The sequence below is a fragment of the Zootoca vivipara genome, chromosome 9, assembly GCF_965207765.1.
Source record: "Zootoca vivipara chromosome 9, rZooViv2.hap1.1, whole genome shotgun sequence".
NCBI classification, from domain to species: domain Eukaryota; kingdom Metazoa; phylum Chordata; class Lepidosauria; order Squamata; family Lacertidae; genus Zootoca; species Zootoca vivipara.
This window is the reverse complement of record NC_142592.1, coordinates 54252679-54271078: the sequence shown is the minus strand read 5'-3', so window position 1 is coordinate 54271078 and position 18400 is coordinate 54252679. Positions and strand designations below refer to the sequence as shown.

Here is an 18400-nt window from a genome sequence, read left to right as displayed (position 1 = left end):
GCAACTAGACTGGACCGACTTCACCCCGACAGAGCTCAGGATGAGGTAGTGGAGGGGAAAGGCAGGAACCCCCGGACATTTGTGGCCCAGGACCCAGTGTATGCAAAGAATTTTGGGGCAGGCCCAGCATGGGTACCCGCCACAGTCACCAAGGTGACCGGTCCCGTGTCGTACGAGGTACTAACGGAAGGGGGGCAATGTTGGCGCCGCCACTGCGACCAGCTACGGCGACGATTCCCAGGAGGAACCCGGGAGGAGAGCGGGACAGAGGGGCCCCAAGGGGACAGCAGGGCAGTGAGGCCTGTAGAGCGAGAGGGGTGGGCAGGGGAAGCAGAAGCAGTAGGCACAGAGGGGCGCCCCGAGGCTGGAAGGACACCGGAACCAGAGTCACAACCTAGTGGTTCAGTGGCGCCAGACCAGACAGCCCCGGCACAGCCAGCAGCCTCGGAACACGAGCCAGAACCAGAACCCCTGACCAAGGAACACCCCAGGCCACAACGCACACGGAGGCGGCCAGCAGACCTTGGGGACTATGAATGCAACTTCCCGGGCAGGACTGGAACTTAGAGGGGAGGGGTGTTATGTACTGAGCTGAATCCTAGAACAATAGGATTCAGAATCAGCGGGAGCTACCCAATCCAACTCCAGGTGGAAGTGAATCCGCAACCTGATTGGCCTGCTGGAGCAGCCAATCAGGCGGCTGGCAGAAGTGAATCTGCTACCTGATTGGCCTGTAGGAGCAGCCAATCAGGCTGCAGGCAGAAGTCAATCCACAATATAATTGGCCCACAGGTGTAGCCCTGAAGTAGCCAATCACGCAAGGCCCATTGTGTAAATAATGTATATAAGCAGATGGTTTTGGGAAAAGAGCCATTCGTCTTCTCTTCTTCTCCTTGATGAATATGAGCTGAATAAAGAGCATGAAATTCACTCTCGACTCCGAGTATATTTCAGTATTCTTCCTAATAAGACATGGTTGTAATGCAATTTTGCCTAATAACACACATTTTTTGCAAAACATTTTCCCTTGATATAATGCGGTTATTTCATGAATATGCACAACTTATCCTAATATTTGCATTTTTGTACACATTATTTGGCTGGAGAACTGCAAATAGAGGCCGAAGGCCCAGCAGACTGGGAATTTACCTTTGCCCTTAACACAGGGCCAAGCGCTGCTATTGGTCAGTTGGTCCCATGCCCAGGGTAACACACTCTAATTCTTGTCGCCATTGGCCAATTTGGTGGCAGGAGGGATGCTCTGGCCTGCAATAGGCCGGTTCACAGAGGAGGCCTGGGGCCCGCCCACAAAACTGCCTGCATGAGAAGGGGCGAATGGACTTCTCCCACATCCCTACATCCTGCTCTAAGTGGCTGTCTTAGGCCAGAGACAGATGTTAGTGTTTTGGAGAGGTGCCATCATTGTCTGTGATGTGACTGCTGGCTTTTTCCATTCCACCAGAGCAGGAGCTTCATGCACTGAGCAGATGCATAAGCTTGTCAGTGCTACAGGAAACACAAAAGTTGATATTTTGTCCTCTTCAATGCCATGGATGGAATAATTTGGCACTGATGATGCATGGACCAGATCCAAACAAAATCATATCTGTTATAAAACAACGTGAGTCAAAGCACAATGTCTTTGATCGCAGTTGGCTTTTTCATAGTCAAGTCAGTGTGAACAGTGCTTTAAAAATGCATGGGCGGGTTGGGGGGGGGGCAGAGGTCACAACTAAGCCGAACATCTGCTATCATTTCATTGAACCAACAATGGTTGGATTTGGGCCAGTCATTTACACCGGAGCAAATATTTTGCTGTTTTTAGGTGCACAATCCCATCACAAATTCTTGTAGGAGTTGGGAAAAGGCTTTGTCGTTGCAGCTAAGCAGGTGTGTGCTCGCCTGGTGCTCAGATGGGATTTGAAAGGTGCAGAGTCTGGGCATTGATAGAAACCTCCACTCCCTACATGAGTTCACATACGCAGACCCTCCAAGCGTCCCTATTTTCCAGGGATGGCCCTGGTTTAGAGAAGCCATCCTGGTTTCTGATTTGATCCCAGAATGTCCCACTTTTCCTTAGGATGTCCCTATTTTCATTGGAGAAATGTTGGAGGGTATGGAGTTGTCTGACCCTCGAGCCATCTGAAGGCAATCCTGTAATAGGAAGTTTAAAAAAATGTTTTATTATGTTTCTATATTTGTTAGAAGCTGCCCAGAGTGGCTGGGGCAACCCAGTAAGATGTGTGGGATAGAAATAGTAAGATTATTATTATGGAATGGGACGTCCCTATTTCCATCAGATAAATGTTAGAGGAAGAAGGTGTTTGCCCATGGTTTGGGGGGAGCCAGTTCCATAGGAGCACTGAGCAAGCCCCTTTCGCCATGAGGAAAATTCATAATGAATAATTGGACTGGGAATGAATGGCTCTGAGCATATGTATGCAACATCTATAACAATTTTAGTCATGCTTTCGACCCCCTTGGCTCTCCCTCAAAGAATCTAGTGAATTGTAGTTTGATGAGAGCGCTGAATGTCTCTGTTAGGTAGCCCAAGAGTGCAAGCATACACACACATACCAGAATTTTGGGAAGAAAAAATGACTAGGACACTGGTGTGGGTATACCTTACATGTGGGCACTAGGTTTAAAGGATGGGTGTGTTTCGGTTCACATATTGTTTTGGAAAGTGACTTCATCTTTAAAATGCCACACTAAAACAAAATTCTTTCCCCAACCCTAAATCTCAGTGAATTTGACTTCCACATGCCTTCATTATTATCATTTTTTTAATAAGCAGACTAGGAGGCGAATTTTTGTTGTTGTTTCTGTCTGTATTCTACTGGGTGAGAGCATTAATGAGTCCTGCCTTTGTCTTTGGGGAGAAAGGTTCAGCTTAGGAGGGATTTATGCTGTTTCTAGGTTACAAACTGCAAATCCAAATAAATATAAAAGCTGGTTGTTTTGCTGTTGATATTGTATGTGTTTTTTTTAAAAGGAGAAATGCAGATGCAGAGGAAGACCATGGCTAGGATTCTTCCTTACTTATTTTGCTTATTTATTACATTTCCTCCAAGGAGCTTACAGAAGTGTAAATAAAAAGTTTCCCCCTCCCATTTTTTTTATCCTCACAAACCACCTTGTGAGGTAGGTTCAGCTGAAAGAGTGTGACTGGGCCAAAATCCCCTCATGCCTAAGTAGGAACTTGAACCTGGATCTCCCCAGTCCAGCTGCCTGACCACTGCATCACACTAGTTCTCTCTCTCTCTCTCTCTCTCTCTCTCTCTCTCTCTCTCTCTCTCTCTCTCTCTCTCTTTTCAAACCCAGTTTTTATGTTCTAGGAAAGACATTAATTTGTGTTCTGTGATCAGTGTCACCACTGGAAGTTGTTAGATTCTTATGTCTACTATTTGACTGACAAACCTACAAGTAGGTTAAATAACTGTGTGCTTTTAAAATTGTGCATCTGTTTGCCAGCCTGGGTTCCTTGGAGGAAGGGCGAGTTATTTAAATCAATCAATCAATCAATCAATCAATCAATCAATCCTTGATCACTACAGCCTGTCTCTTCTTCAGCATCCAACCATTGCTCCTGCCATCCTCCTTCTGAGTACTCCTTAGTGTCCCACCACCAATCCCTGGGCTCTGAGCCTTCCTCAACTGGGGCTTCCCTTGGGGCTTCCCCATCTGGTACCACTCCTGTTATCTAGGGACTCAGCTAGATTGGTAAAGAAAAAGCGATTGATATGCATTGTATATGCGATATAACATTGTGCCACCAGATGGCGCTGTGGAGTCCTGTTTTCTCTACCTGTTTCCCCTGTTTAAATTTACAACGCGTTTAACTGAAACGCTTCTTTGATGTGTCTAGATCCAGCCACGGATTCAGCTATACAGCTGCAAATAAAACGTTTTAAGTGCAATATACAATGTGGCGCTAGATGGCGATGATGAGCCCTATGGAAAATTCAATGTATTTTTTTAAAAACACTTTTTTGGGGGAGGGGGGGAAAGCATTTTCAGAACGGTTTTAATATGTGTGGAGATTCCACCTTAGCCAGTCCCTGACATGCTGTGAGATCTGGACTCCCTCTGTCTAAATTCAAATGCAAATATGTGAATAAACCATATTTCTTAAAGGTATGACAGCCTCTGCTGCATCTTCAAATGTCCAATGGAGCACAGACCCTGCTTGAGGGCCAAAACCCCTGGAATCCCATGCGTGGCTTGGCAGGGATTGGGGTGGCCTGTAACAATATTCAATAGCTGCCTCCCTCCCCCTCTCCCTTGATTCAATGTGATGGCAGGGAAGCCTGCTGTGGCAGGCACTTCAACTTAGGTGACCCGCAAACTCTGTTCCAACCCTGTTGTTTCAATTCAGAAATAAGTAAGAGGGAAATTTCCATTTGGATTATCTCCAGAACCAAATAAAGCAAGGCAGGGGGGACAGACTATGCTTTTGTTTTCGAGTCCTCATTGATATACCCGTCTCCCAAAATAAGACACCGTCTTATATTTATTTTTCCTCAAACAACAACAACAACAACAACAACAACAACAACACACACACACACACACACACACACACACACACTGGCTTATTTTCAGGGGATGTCTTATTTTTTTCCTCCTCCTGCTGCGGCCGGCATTGCTGCTGTGCCTATCACTATGTCTTATTTTCAGGGTATGGCTTATATTCCTTGAATGCTTTAAAATCCTGCTATGGCTTATTTTATGACTACGTCTTAAAATAGGGGAAACAGGGTATTCAGTTTTCACCTGAACTGTTGTTTTGTTTTAGCTTGGATCTTAGCGATCTTGAGATGGAAAAAATATTGAACAAAAAGATTCGCCCAGAAGTTCAGAAACCTCCGATTCCTTCATTCAGCAAATAAGTTGGTGTTCTCAGTTAAGTTAGTGGCAGTTAAAATGGTCAGGGTTGAGTATTGGAGATTGGATCCAGTGCCCTTTGTTTTTATAAGCAGTTAAATACTTGCTATAGTTAGAATGGAGAAACAGAATAAAAATCCAATTGCATTTGTTTATTAATTGTTTGGATACATATTGCAGTCAAGTGCTGCTGCAGTCATATATTCTATTTAATAATGTGTTTTGTATCCGTGTATATTCTCATGATCTTCATAGGGAATATTAATGTACCAGGAAATGACATTTCAGATCTGTGAGCTGCTACATGGAGATGTGGGGCAGCTGGAATAAGGAAAAATCCTCTAATATCTGGGTCATCCAGGATGCATTTGAGCCCTCCCAAGTCACCTTACCTTTTTGCATTCTCAATTTGTATTCTTAGCTGTCACTTCTATGTATTCTATTACACCTGAACAACAGCAAAATTTGTAGAGTGACCTATTTGTTGTTATTTGTTGCCTTTATATCCTACGTTTTCCTTCCAGATTATTCTCACAGCAAGCCTGTGATTAAGGTTAGACTGTGAGAGACAGTGACTGGCCCTGGGTCACCCAGTGAGTTTTGTGTCTGATGAGGGATTTGAACCCTGGTCTCCCAGGTTCTAGTCCAGCATTCTAACCACTGTACCACATTTGCAGCTTTGACATGAGGCCTGGATAAACAGAAGTGTCCAGCTGCGACGGCAAAGTCTCCATCGCAGTGAGCTTTCAGGTGGAGCACGTTCCTTCCTTGCTTCCACCATCCCATCCCTTATAATGTTTGAAGGCTAAGCAGGCTTCGCTGTAGGTTTACTCGAAGTTCCCGCCACCTGTCTGACTAACCCAGCTGTTCTTCGCAGCAAGCTGCTGATGCTGTGACTGCGTTTTGTCCTCTTGCAGGTGGTGTACTTCACTGCTACGTTCCCATACCTCATGCTGGTAGTTTTGCTGATCAGGGGTGTCTCCCTTCCCGGGGCATCTAAAGGGATCCTCTTCTACCTTTACCCAGACCTCACTCGGCTCAGTGATCCCCAGGTAAGCTGAGAGAAGCAAAGAGAGGCTTCCTTATCCTCATGTATCCCTTTTGCAAATTTCTCTTATTCCCCCCCCCCACAACCTGCTTGCTTTACGTTTCTTTTTTCTTTGTCTCCTTTTAAGGATGCTTCCCGACAGGTGTGAGTTGTGGGATTGATGCTGCTCATGTATGCAAGTTGTTTGCAGCACCTGCTGCATTCACTGGCATCAAAATGGCAGCCTTTAAACCCCCCCTTCCCCCCGTTTAACTTGGATTTATCCTTTCTGCAGAAAATCTCATCAGAATTTTATTTTTATTTTTAATAACCTTGCTGCCAATGACCCTTTTAGGAACATACCAATTTGCCTTACACGGAACCAGACAAGAAGCAGAGGAGGGGGTGACCCCGATAGAGGTAACAAAAAAGGCAAAGTTGCGATTAAGAACGATGTTGCTATAAATATGTGGAGCAATACAAGCCAAGGCCACTAAGTGCTAACAAACAAAGGCCGCTGTGTGAACAAAAACACTGCAATTACCCAAACAATACAGAATATGTGGACAATGAAACAATTCTGCAAAGAAAACGGGGTGATCTCCAGGGCTGAACCTCCGTATTATTATTCTTATTTCTTCAACAAATGCAGGATTTGCATGGATGACAGCAATTAACCCACCATTGCCTCAGTTTTTCTTTCTGGGTTTTTTTCCTGCCCAAGGAAATCTCCTTGCTGCAACCCCTGTTGCAATTCTGTTATATGCTCTTGTGCAACAAAGGTGGTTGTGATTCCAAACACGGTGGCCCCCCCAAATGAAGACTCATCATTCATCAAGCAGGGCTGAAAAATCCAGCTTTTATGTATTCAGCTCAACAAGCCCCCACCTCTACCATGGGACTCTCCCCACACTGCACCCCATCTCCAGCCACCGAACCTCCTCTTCCCAGGCCAGGCCACTATCCTCAGGAAGGTGCCCATAGATGCCTTGGGTGGCAGTCACTTTTGTTTTTTTGAAGGCAACATTGTGCCACCTTTATGCTTTTTATAGGTCTTAGTGAGTGATAGCTTTTATCGATGCTCAGGTGCTTAGAGTTTGCTGAGGGGCAACAACAAATGGTAAATAGATCCGGTGCATCTGTTCAGAAGCAGCTGCTGCAGCCTCCTTGGCTCCACAAGTGCTCCCCCCTCCTCGCCTCTCTTTTCTCCCTCAGTCACCAAAGCTCGTTCTACTTTGCCTGGCTGAAAAGTTCCTTGCCCAACTGCCCTCTTTTAATCTCTTCAAGAAAATTTCCCTCATGTCAAATCCCGGTTCCAGCTGAGCTGCTGTACCAGCATTTTTGTGGGGAGGAGGTGTCTACAAAGGAGATTAAGGGGGTGCCTGCCTGGGGGGCGGGGAAAGGTCAGCAAAACCCTTTGTAACCCCTTTAAACCCCTCCCAGGCCAGCCTGGAAGCTTTATTTTGACAGCATCAACAGAGAAGTGCTATTCTTGGAGGATAAGGCAATCAATGGCTACCAGCAATAATGGCTGTACAGTATTCTGCTTTCACTGCTGAAGGCAAACTCCTCAAAACTATTCTCTGAATTTCAAAGGAGAAATGGTTACCCAGACATTCATTTCATGTTTCAATATTTTCCCAAAAATTCTCTGAATACTTGGCCACTGTACCCTGTTTCTCATATTTTAAGACATACCCATAAAATAAGCCATAGCAGGATTTTTAAGCATTCAAGGAATATAAACCATACCCCGAAAATAAGACATAGTGATAGGCGCAGAAGCAATGCCGGCCGCGGCAGGAGGAGGAGGAAAAAAAGAAGACATCCCTTGAAAATAAGCCATAGTGTGTTTTTTTTAAGGAAAAAATAAATATAAGACATGTCTTATAATATGAGAAACACTGTATTAGATTCTGACAGTTGAAAATTTTGCAATATTTGATAGTTCATGCAAAGGGATATTGAGCATTTGGCAGTATTGATGGCGGATGGTGTACCACAGCTGTTTTCAAGCCTGTTACCTTCAGTAAGTACAGCGGCTGGGCTGACACCTGGGGCGGACCGCCCCCCACCCACCCCTTCCTATGCCCCTGAGTGAGCACTTTCCAAGTCAACATGTGCCAAATGCATGTCTGCTGCAACGTTCTTGCACACTGCAGAGGATTTTAGGATATGTCCCAGGCTGCATGTTGCCTGCATTTGCATGTTGATATTTCAGCTTAATCGGCTGAGATGTGGGTGAGCATCGTGCGCCCACGTGCATCCCTTTGCTGTCACTGTGATCTTTCCTTTGTACGAACCAGGAGAGGTCCCTTCAGCTACAGTTTCCTGTAACATGCAGATGGAGAAACTAGGGCAAATGGCTTCTAAGCAAAGCAGAATATGAAGCTATGCTTTAAAGTGGGCTTGCAGATATTGGTTTATTTGGCAGCCATTCACTATAATTCTGGGTTCAAATGTAATGAAAAGCTGTAGTGAATTATGGCTTCCTGCCTTATATAATACCTTCCAACTTTTTCCGATGCAAAACCAGGACGCACATCTTCTGGGATATGCTTCCGGGTGAGTCACGCAAACTGCACCTTGCTCCTGCCCTGAAAAATGCGCTATTTTGGAGTGGGGGGGTGTAAGATTGTGGCCCTGGGAAAAGTGCAATGCTTCTTCATGAAAGCATTGTAAACACCTGGGATTCACCACACAAACAGTTTTGTAATCAGAGCGAAACTGGCTTTGTGGAAACCGCATCAAATCGCAGTATTTCAGAAGATGCCAGAGGATTGAGAGTCATTGTGGATAACGTCATGTGTACATGGATTCAAAGGTTGGCGTGGAAATGGACTAAAGCCAGACGAAAGGGTGATGGGTACAAACCCTAAGTGAACAGGTAGACCTCACTTGACACAACAGCAAGAAGATCAGCTTCCCTTTTTGTTACCTACTTAATTTTACTGTTAGGGAAGGGGGGCAGAAAAGGATTTTCTTCTGGGGAGATAAATTGCCTCTTGAAACTGTAGGCTGAGGTATTTTCTCTAGTGGAGTTATTCACCAACAAGTCCCATCCGCTGTCTTTCAAGTGGCAAAGCTTCCTTGAGGTGATGCTCATTCCACTTTGCTATGTTTATTCTGTTGCTTACAGGTATGGATGGATGCAGGTACTCAGATCTTCTTTTCTTATGCCATTTGCCTGGGATGCCTGACAGCTTTGGGCAGCTACAACAAGTATCATAACAACTGCTTCAGGTAACTGAATGTGAGTCCACCATGCAAAGTCCTGCCCTTTTCACTTCTTGTTGTTTTCTTTCTGAACCTTCAGTATACTTTCTGCATAGCAGCAGAACTTTACTGGAATAAAGTAATCCCTGCTCTGATCCTGTGTGTTGTGTTTCTCAAATTTCCTGTCTTTTCCAAATGAGTTTTAAAATTTGTTCATTTTCCGGAAACTAAAAGGTGAGCCATCTGTTACAAGAAGCACAAGGCTTCCACCAAAAATGCTTCTTCCATATCAAGTTGTCCCCTTCCAGCCCTCTGTAAAATGTAGCAAAATTTAACCCACTTTTTCACATTGGTTGGTTCCACACTACTAACATAATCTGGAATTGCCATCCTTCACTCACTCACTTTTTACAAAAAATCCAGACAATGTCATTTAATTTCCCCCCTTCTCATCCTGTGTTTCCCCCCCCAAGACCTAATTTGTGATAATTCTTTAATTTACATTTTAAATATAAAAGAAAATTGTCACTGGCAAAAAGTGAATTGAGGTTTTTTGGAGTTACTGTGCCTTTAGTTACAAGCTTACTCCTTGCATCTTCTCCTGCCTCTGTTCCTTCCTATTTCTTGTGGCAGCAACTACACAGTTAAAACATCTAACAATAATTATGAAGGAATAAATGAGGCAGAAACTGCAAAGAGTAAGCTACTAATTAAAAGCACAGTAACCCTGAAAAACTTCAATACACTTTGCCAGCTATAGCTGTCTTTTAAATTTAAAATGTAAATTACTATTTTTTAAACTGCATTGCACTCATCCTGTTCCCTGCATGGGGTAGAGATGGGGCTTTAATTACAAAAAATAAAAGAAATAAAAAAAGATAGAAAACCAGTAATTAAATCTGCTTTCCCTTCCACCAGGTAGAACAGGAAATGAGTAACTAAGCTGCAATTAAGGGGCTATTCATCAGTAACTGATTGATTAATAATTCATGCAATTAATTTAGTGATTTCCCTAAGATGCACACATCTTCATTTGATTACTTCAGTCTTGTTGGCTACCGATGGTGCTTATCATTTTTTTTTATAATAATTTTTATTAGTTTTATACAAACAAGACAAACAAAACATACAATATGACACTGTCCCTTCATTTTCCCTCCACCCACCAGTCCACTTCTGCCACCAGTAGTACCTGTGGGCGTTGAGAATCAAAGGGGTCCATTATAAGTTGGGTTTGGCCTCCCCCTCCCCCCCTCATCCCCTCCCTGCCACTGAAGGGACAGGGATGGAGGAGCTCTGAGGATTGGTTTCCCCCCAACTCTTTCTTAAGCATACTTAAACAAATACACACAACAACATCAATAATAAAGGAAAAATATAAATTCCCAATTCTTATTTTCTTAACATTATAATTGTGACTTCCTCGATACTCCTGGTTTTCCTAGCTTCTCTAATTAATTATGGCGGGTTTTCTATTCCAATTCAAAATCTTATTCTTATAATATTGACTTAATCCTCCTCCTCCTCCTTCATGCTGCCCTCCCACAGGCCCCCTCCTGCCGCAAGAGGAACCCGCAGGGCACACCGATGGTGCTTATCATTTGATTGGCTGCCCGTCTTTATAAATGTTTCGTTCTCACTAGATGTATGGTTTGTTTTGTTTTTGTCTTTGTCGCTCTGACATTCGCCTGTTCTTCCTAGGGACTGCATTGCTCTGTGTTTTTTGAACAGTGGGACAAGTTTTGTGGCTGGTGTTGCAATCTTTTCCATCTTGGGCTTTATGGCACAGGAGCAGGGAGTGCCTATTTCTGAGGTAGCTGAGTCGGGTGAGTGGTTTATGCATGTGAGATTGTGTGCAGAAAAGTAGCATTATGATAATCAGCATCCTAGAATGCTGTATGTGACTGCGCTTGTTTTGCGGGGGGGGGGGGCACCGTGCCTTGATTCTATAATGGGAGAGCCAAAATCAGACTGGAAGGCCTTTTCTCTTCCCCATCTCCCTTCTCTTGTAGCAGTGCCTACAGCTTTACTTGCTGCTGAAGATGGTACCCAACACCTCACCAGCCTTGTTTCTTTATCAATACTGTGCATGGCAGTGGAAAGAGGCTGGACTTCCCTGCCCTATAAATATAATTTGGCGAATGTGGCTTATGTTATGTCATTGTTCTTGCTGCCTGCCTGCCTGGTGCTCATAACACCTCTTCACAAAACTCTCTGATTCCAGTACACCTCGCTTAGCAACTTTCTCTCGACAGGGCCTGGCTTGGCGTTCATAGCATACCCGCGAGCTGTCGTCATGCTGCCTTTCTCACCACTCTGGGCCTGCTTCTTCTTCATCATGGTGGTTCTGCTGGGACTGGACAGCCAGGTAACAATGCCTTGAGTGGGTAGGTTCAGCCAAGAACTTAACCTCTCTCCTGGGAGGCAGAAGACAGCTTGCTTCTTTTCATTGTGGGTGATAACAGCAACTAAACATTGAGGAAAGGGGCCTCGGACAGACCTAACAGGGCATGAAATACATTTTTTCCTACCTGATTAGACTTGTCTTGGTGTGCTTACCTAACTCATCATCTGCCGGGGAAGGTGCAGGAGGCTGGAATCTGGTTGTCTAAAGGAGAACTTTTAATGTTACCTTCGATTAATTCATTGCTTGGGTGAGCAACCAATGTTGCGGGTAAAAATGATGTTAATGTTGGTTGGGCTCAGGACTAGAATGAAGCTTTGGGGACCCGGTCTGCTTATGTCTTAAGGTGTGGCAAGCATTAGAAGCCCTCAAATTCATCTCCGGCTCAGAACTGCTATGGCTGTGTTGTGTTCAATACTTTGTGGATACTTGTTGAGTTGAATGATAAAGGAGGGTCTAAATTGGGCGATCTTCTGTGATAGGAAATTGCTGATGGGTGCCTAAATTATCTCCCTAGTTTGTCTGTGTGGAGAGCCTGGTGACGGCCCTAGTTGACATGTATCCTGGAATTTTCCGGAAAAAGAACCGCAGAGAAATGCTAATCCTTATTGTGTCCATCATCTCATACCTCGTGGGACTGGTCATGATCACAGAGGTATCGGAACCTACATTTCCTTTGCTTATATAACTTCTGCATAAAAAAGGGAGGGAAAGGGGGTTTGCTGTTGTTCCAAAATCAACACACTCTTTTTAGCCCCATGGGTGCCAGTGGCACTAAAATGAACAAATTGCTCTATTTTCCCCTCGAGACATCCCTCTTGTAAGGAAATGGAAGTCACCTCAGAGGATCCTGTGGTCTCCCACTTCATAATGGCAACATTGAGGCAAGGAGTTGCCAGGGAGACTCAAGCAGGATTTGAGCAGGGGTGGAGAATCTTTGACCCTCCAGATGTTGTTGCACTACAGTTCCCATCAAACATCTGGAGAGCCACAGGTTCACCATCCCTGGATAAAGGGGCAGAGAAATGGGGCTCTGCCTTTAACTCATCACCAGCACTTTATCAGTTGGTTTGAGTAATCACTCTACATTGCAGCCTGGGTTTTCACAGACAGCCAACTATCTAATCATGAAATGTAGCATAGGAGCTAATTCCTAGGGGCCTAGGGGTGTTTGCCCCCACCAATAAATTTTTTGAGGGGGCTGCCCCCCCCCAGTTGATGGGCATTGCCATTCAAATGGTTGCATGCACCATGTCATGTAATCAATTATGCTTGGTGGGTCTTACCTCCCCCCCATATTTTATTCAAGTTGGCACCCCTGAAAGGGGATACTTTAAGAAAGTATCCTACTATCTGCTAGAAAATGTATCATCCCAGTTGAGTTCCTTGTTATGATAGATATTCCCCTCCTAATGCTGGTTAATTTTGAAGATTTAAGAAAAACATACAATAATCAGCACCTTTCATGAAATATATCAAAAGCTGCAATCTTGCTGCCTCAGTTATGCATAAATTGTTTTCTGTTGAATTATGCACATTGCCTAGAAACATCAACAATTAATAACCACAAATTTAATAGCAAACAATCTAGAACAGAAAGCATAATGGAACCACTAAAATATTATTTGCTGAGATACAGGTCTAATACCTCCAGTCTTCTGGAAAACAAGACTTGCATCTTCATGCTCAAGCCAACTTTTTCTTAGACTTCTGATATTACTGTCCAGAAACTGTGTGAAAGCGTGTGAACCGCAGGTCCACTTTTGTGTTGTGAATTATCAGGAATTGCCTTCCTGGTCATGCCCTATGGCAGGAGTGGGAAACCTCAGGCCTGGGGACTCCAAGCCTCTCTAGCTGACCTTCAGGACCAGGCCATGCAAACCTCCTCGGCTTCACCTCTCACTGTTCCTGCCTTGCACTCTCCTTGAGTGGTTTTGCCTGGCTGGGAGGTGTCCTTGAGCTCCGGCAATGCCTCTTGCTTGCTTAAATGGAGGAGAGAGAGAGAGAGAGAGAGAGAGAGAGAGAGAGAGAGAGAGAGAGAGAGAGAGAGAGAGAGGGAGAGGGGTGTCTGAGAAACTAGCTCACTGCACAAGACTAACGTTTATATTAATTGCTCTGCCCACTTTTGCCCTGCTTGCCACTGGCATGTGGTCCTTAGAAGTTGGCCCCAAAGAGAATGTGGCCCTTAGACTGAAATAAGTTATCCCACACCCACCTACCCTATGGGCTTCTGAAGGCTGATAAAGTGCCTTTTGGATGGAGATGAACAGCTGCCACCCAGTGCATGGACATCTATGCAGCAGCGGAGCTCCCTCTTTTCCAGCTTTCTACAGAGGCATGAAATGACACAAGTTTTTGTAGCTCGTCCTCCTGGATACCTTGGATTCCTAGTTTCTCGCCATGTGGAGGCTTAAATATAGGCCTGCTGCATACTTTTGCATTCCCAGACTATAACTTACCGTCTCTTTTCTGCCTCGTGGTAACAAGAGGCTGAAAGGAGAACATTGCTAAGATTGCATTCCAGAGACATGGGCTTTCCATCATGATGTGGCGTATTTAAGGAATAGTCCCTGGGGTTGGACTTTTACAATAAATTACTTATTATCCATCTTGGACCCCGCTCCCCACAACATGCACATCAGTTGCTGTGTAGCGTGCTTAACATTAAATAGTGCAATATATATAAACAGCCACTAGGGCCTTTGTTATGCTGCTGCTGCTGCTGCTGCTGCTGCTGCTACTACTACTACTACTACTACTACTACTACTACTACTTATTATTATTAGATATTGGAGCAACAGTGGTTTCCCCCTAAATTCAGATATTTTTTGGCAGCAGCGAAGAAGGAAAAAGCAACAACAGGAATCTGAAGGGAGCAGATGGAGTCCACTGCCAATATAAGATACATTGGCAGGATCTCCAAATTCCAAATAATGGCCCAGTGGATGATAAATACCTCTGCTTAATTAAGCCAGGATGTGGACCATTGTAGAATCATAGAATTGTAATGTTGGAAGGGACCCTGAGGCTCATCTGGTCCAACTCCCTGTAATACAGGAATCCTGCCCATAGCTGTCCCTGGGTGGGCTTGAACCACCAACCTTCTGGTTAACAGAAGGTTACACTGACCCATCGCACCACAGGCTCTTTTTGCAGTCACTTTGATTTTCCCTTTGCATGAGTAAGCCAGGACGCAGTTAACCATAGTTTCCTGTTGTGTCTGAACTAGAAACTATGGTCAGTGACTTCCAAACAAGCCGGAATCTGGTAGCCAATTTTAAATCATGGCTTCATGTTCTGATTTTGTTTGGATGCCATTACCCATTGTTTCTTGGTTTTCATGTAATTTTTGTCTATCCACATGTATAAAGGGAGACTGTATTGAAATGCCAAGTTGAGATAATGCCAAGTTGAGGTAAGATAATTTCCCAAACTGATATTTGGAGAGGAGGTTTCTCGATAAAAGAAAGTTGTACTATACAGTGGTACCTTGGTTCTCAAACTTAATCTGTTCTGGGAGTCCGTTCGACCCCCGAAACCATTCAAAAACCAAGGTGCGGCTTCCGATTGGCTGCAGGAGCTTTCTGCACTCAAGCAGAAGCTGTGTTGCATGTTCAGATTCCGAAAAACGTTTGTAAGCCGGAACACTTACTTCTGGGTTTGCAGTGTTCGGGAGCTGATTTTTTTGGGAGCCAAGCCGTTCGAGTACCAAGGTACCACTGTATTGAAGATCAGATTAATAGAAAGTTATACTACATTGAAAATTAGATCTATATTAGAAGACGTCAGGCAGTCATTGGTTGCTTGGGAAGAGAAGCTCTGTGCATTAACTACAACCCTTGGCTTTCTCTCCTCTCTCTCCTTCTTTCTGCATCCTTATTCCCCTTCTTAGGGTGGCATGTATGTCTTCCAACTGTTTGACTACTATGCTGCTAGTGGGATGTGCCTGCTCTTTGTCGCCATTTTTGAAACCCTGTGCATTGGATGGGTATATGGTAAGTGCAAATGCGATGGGAAAACGTGCCACTGTTTTAAGAGCACATCTCTATGGTTTCTGAAGCAGGCATTAAAAACACCAGGTTCCCTAGATGTCATTTTTGACACACATTAATGATTTGTGTTCACGATACTAAGGGGGTGGTTGGAAGTGATGCCTCTTTCAATATCGTTTGTACCCGCAAAGGTTTTGAGGTGATCACATTGCATCATTTCAATCAGTACACATCTCATAACTTCCTGCTGAAATCTCATAACTTTTTATAACACAAGTGCCCTGGTTTATTTCTGTCCTGCTTTTGTTGCCCTGTAGCCCCTCCAGATAGCAGCAACATGGTAGGATCAGTCAAACATTGCAGAACAATGCTAAAACAGAATAAATCTGCCACTAGTACACTATTATTTTTAATGTTTGACGTTTTATTGTGTTTTTATATTTTGCTGGAAGCTGCCCAGAGTGGCTGGAGAAACCCAGACAGATGGGTGTGGTATAATAATAATAATAATAATAATAATAATAATAATAATAATAATAATAATGTCAAGAGCATGTTGCAGAATACACCTGCAACAATACTGAAGGGGCCCTAGAAAAACTCCTAGTGAACGAGGCACCTTGATGTCACTTCTCTGGCCTACCCTATGTTGCCTTACTGGCCAGAGAAGTTGCCAATCATTGCTTTGATACCTTAAACAGGTGCTGCTAGCCTTTCCTTCTCCCCACCATATGCATCTAGCAGACTGCTTTCCCTCTTCTCTTTTTCCTTTTCACAGGTGCTGACCGTTTCTATGATAACATCGAAGACATGATTGGCTACCGGCCATGGGCTGTCATCAAATACTGTTGGCTATTCATCACTCCAGCTGTCTGCCTGGTGAGTTAGGCATCCCAGTCATTTGTTCAGGAGGCACAACAGGAAAGAGTGCACTTGGGCAACTGGGCAGTGATTTTCCAAAATGGGGATACAGATAGTCTTTATCCTTGCTGTACCGCACTGCAGCGTGTGGTTCCTCAAGGAACTGGGGGGTAATGAAAGGATTCTGCATAAGTGGAAACAGACAGAATCCAGAAGAAGTTAAGGAGAAACCCAAAACTTGATGCAGGTTGGTTCATGTTCCATAGTTCAACATCCTGACAGTTATGGAATTGGCCATAACTGTTGCATGTTTGTGCTGGAGTTATACTAGTTTAATTCTGACGGAGGTGGGTAATAAATGAGGCAGAAGTTGATAGCCAGGTTCTGTTGCCCAAAATGTACAGTAATGTGTGGTCAGATATTGCATTGTGGGTAATTGGCCATGGCAGGTGACTGTAGTGGATCAGAATCAAAAGTGCTGCCACTCACCAGAAGAAAATGGGCCCTTCTGAGCCCCAGGGGCCTCATCCAGTGCCTGACCACACCAACCCCTGACAATGGGCCTGGGAAGTGTTTGATTGTGGATCACCAAGGCCAGTCTATACTATTGGGAAGAGTTCTAGCTAATTTTGGGGTGCCAGGCAGCTGATTTTGGGGTGTCAAGAAAAGGCAGCAAATGCTTGGTTATTTAATGGATAGTGATAATGATAATGATACTTCTACTGCTATGGGAGAGGTGCTTGTGAGAATTTTTTGTTGTTGTCTTAGGTGCCAAAATAACTTGGCTAGCCGTGAGTATTATGACTGGGGAAGTGGGGAGTGGCATTTGCTGCTTTGCATCAGGCAGCAAAACATATTGGGCTGTCCCTGCACATCTCACCTAGTTTGGCCCTGGTGGTATCTATATGCTGTGGGTAGCCAAGAAGATGTGGTTGGACTCTGAGACCCTTCTTTCCCAGCCAGCTGTAGTTCAACAACATCTGGAAACTAACCACATTGCCTACATCTCCTAGTGTGTGTGTATATGCAGTGTGTGTGTATGCAGTGTGTGTGTATGCAGTGTGTGTGTGTGTGTGTGTGTGTGTGTGTGTGTGTTGGGTCATCAGGAGAAGTACTTCTTTTGGGCAGAACTCAGAATTCTTGGCCAGGGAGGTTCTCATTGTGTCATAGGCCATTTTGCTCTGGCCATAAAGTGAGCAACATGACTTAGTGACGGACAGTGTGCTTAACCCTCCCTCCTCTCCTCTCCCCAGGCTACATTTCTCTTTTCTCTCATTAAATACGCCCCACTGACATACAACAAGAAATACGTGTACCCGTGGTGGGGAGACACGTTGGGCTGGCTGCTGGGACTCTCATCCATGATCTGCATCCCGCTCTGGATTGTCTATAAACTTTCCACCATCAAGGGCTCCCTGAGAGAGGTGAGGTTGTCGTTGTGTTTAAGAACTGGGCTTTGAGAGGCTGCTTGGGCGAGGGAGGCTTGCTGGTCACCCAGCCCTATTGACGTGATGCACTTTGGAGGCAGGCTTGCTGTGTTGCAAAAGTAATTAACGGGGACACTGCACTAATTTTTGCCAAGGATCATTCAGTTACTGGCAAGAAGAGTTCGCGGCTTTATTGAGCTCAGTTTGGCTCGAGGGCTAGGCAGATGAAAACTGCCTTCCTGTGAGCTTGTTATTGACTGCATAGCATTTTAAAAATGTCACCATTTGAGAGCTTCGCTTTGCAGTGCTCTCTGGCTCCCTTCTCCCCCCCCCTCTGCTTATTGACTTCCAGACAAAACACTTCATGTATTTCCTGTGTGATATTTTAAATTTGTTTTCCACTATGCAGAGCTATTGAAGAAGTTGCAGAATCATGAATGCAGTGTGGGGTGATTGCCACAGCCCTGTAGTTGGAGCTATGCCTTCTTAGATCCATTTCAAGTTTCTTTCTCTACCCCCCCCAAATAATTCATAGCAAGTTTCAAAAGCCTTATTCAGTATTAAATGACACAATACAACAGTATT

The 18400-nt window shown here is 44.4% G+C and overlaps 1 protein-coding gene and 1 long non-coding RNA gene across 3 annotated transcripts in view; one reads left to right on the top strand and one right to left on the bottom strand.

The window, feature by feature from the left end:
* Positions 1 to 18400, bottom strand: part of LOC148684640 (uncharacterized) — a 28430-nt gene that overhangs the window by 6374 nt on the left and 3656 nt on the right. The window lies entirely within an intron of this gene.
* The window catches only part of LOC118090959 (sodium- and chloride-dependent GABA transporter 2), a 46371-nt gene that overhangs the window by 26788 nt on the left and 1183 nt on the right, over positions 1 to 18400 (top strand). The window contains exons 7-14 of the mRNA XM_035127395.3: positions 5805 to 5939; positions 9054 to 9157; positions 10832 to 10956; positions 11386 to 11498; positions 12052 to 12189; positions 15428 to 15530; positions 16306 to 16406; positions 17642 to 17812. Coding sequence (XP_034983286.1) covers positions 5805 to 5939; positions 9054 to 9157; positions 10832 to 10956; positions 11386 to 11498; positions 12052 to 12189; positions 15428 to 15530; positions 16306 to 16406; positions 17642 to 17812 — 990 coding nt within the window. The remainder of the gene's footprint in view (positions 1 to 5804; positions 5940 to 9053; positions 9158 to 10831; positions 10957 to 11385; positions 11499 to 12051; positions 12190 to 15427; positions 15531 to 16305; positions 16407 to 17641; positions 17813 to 18400) is intronic.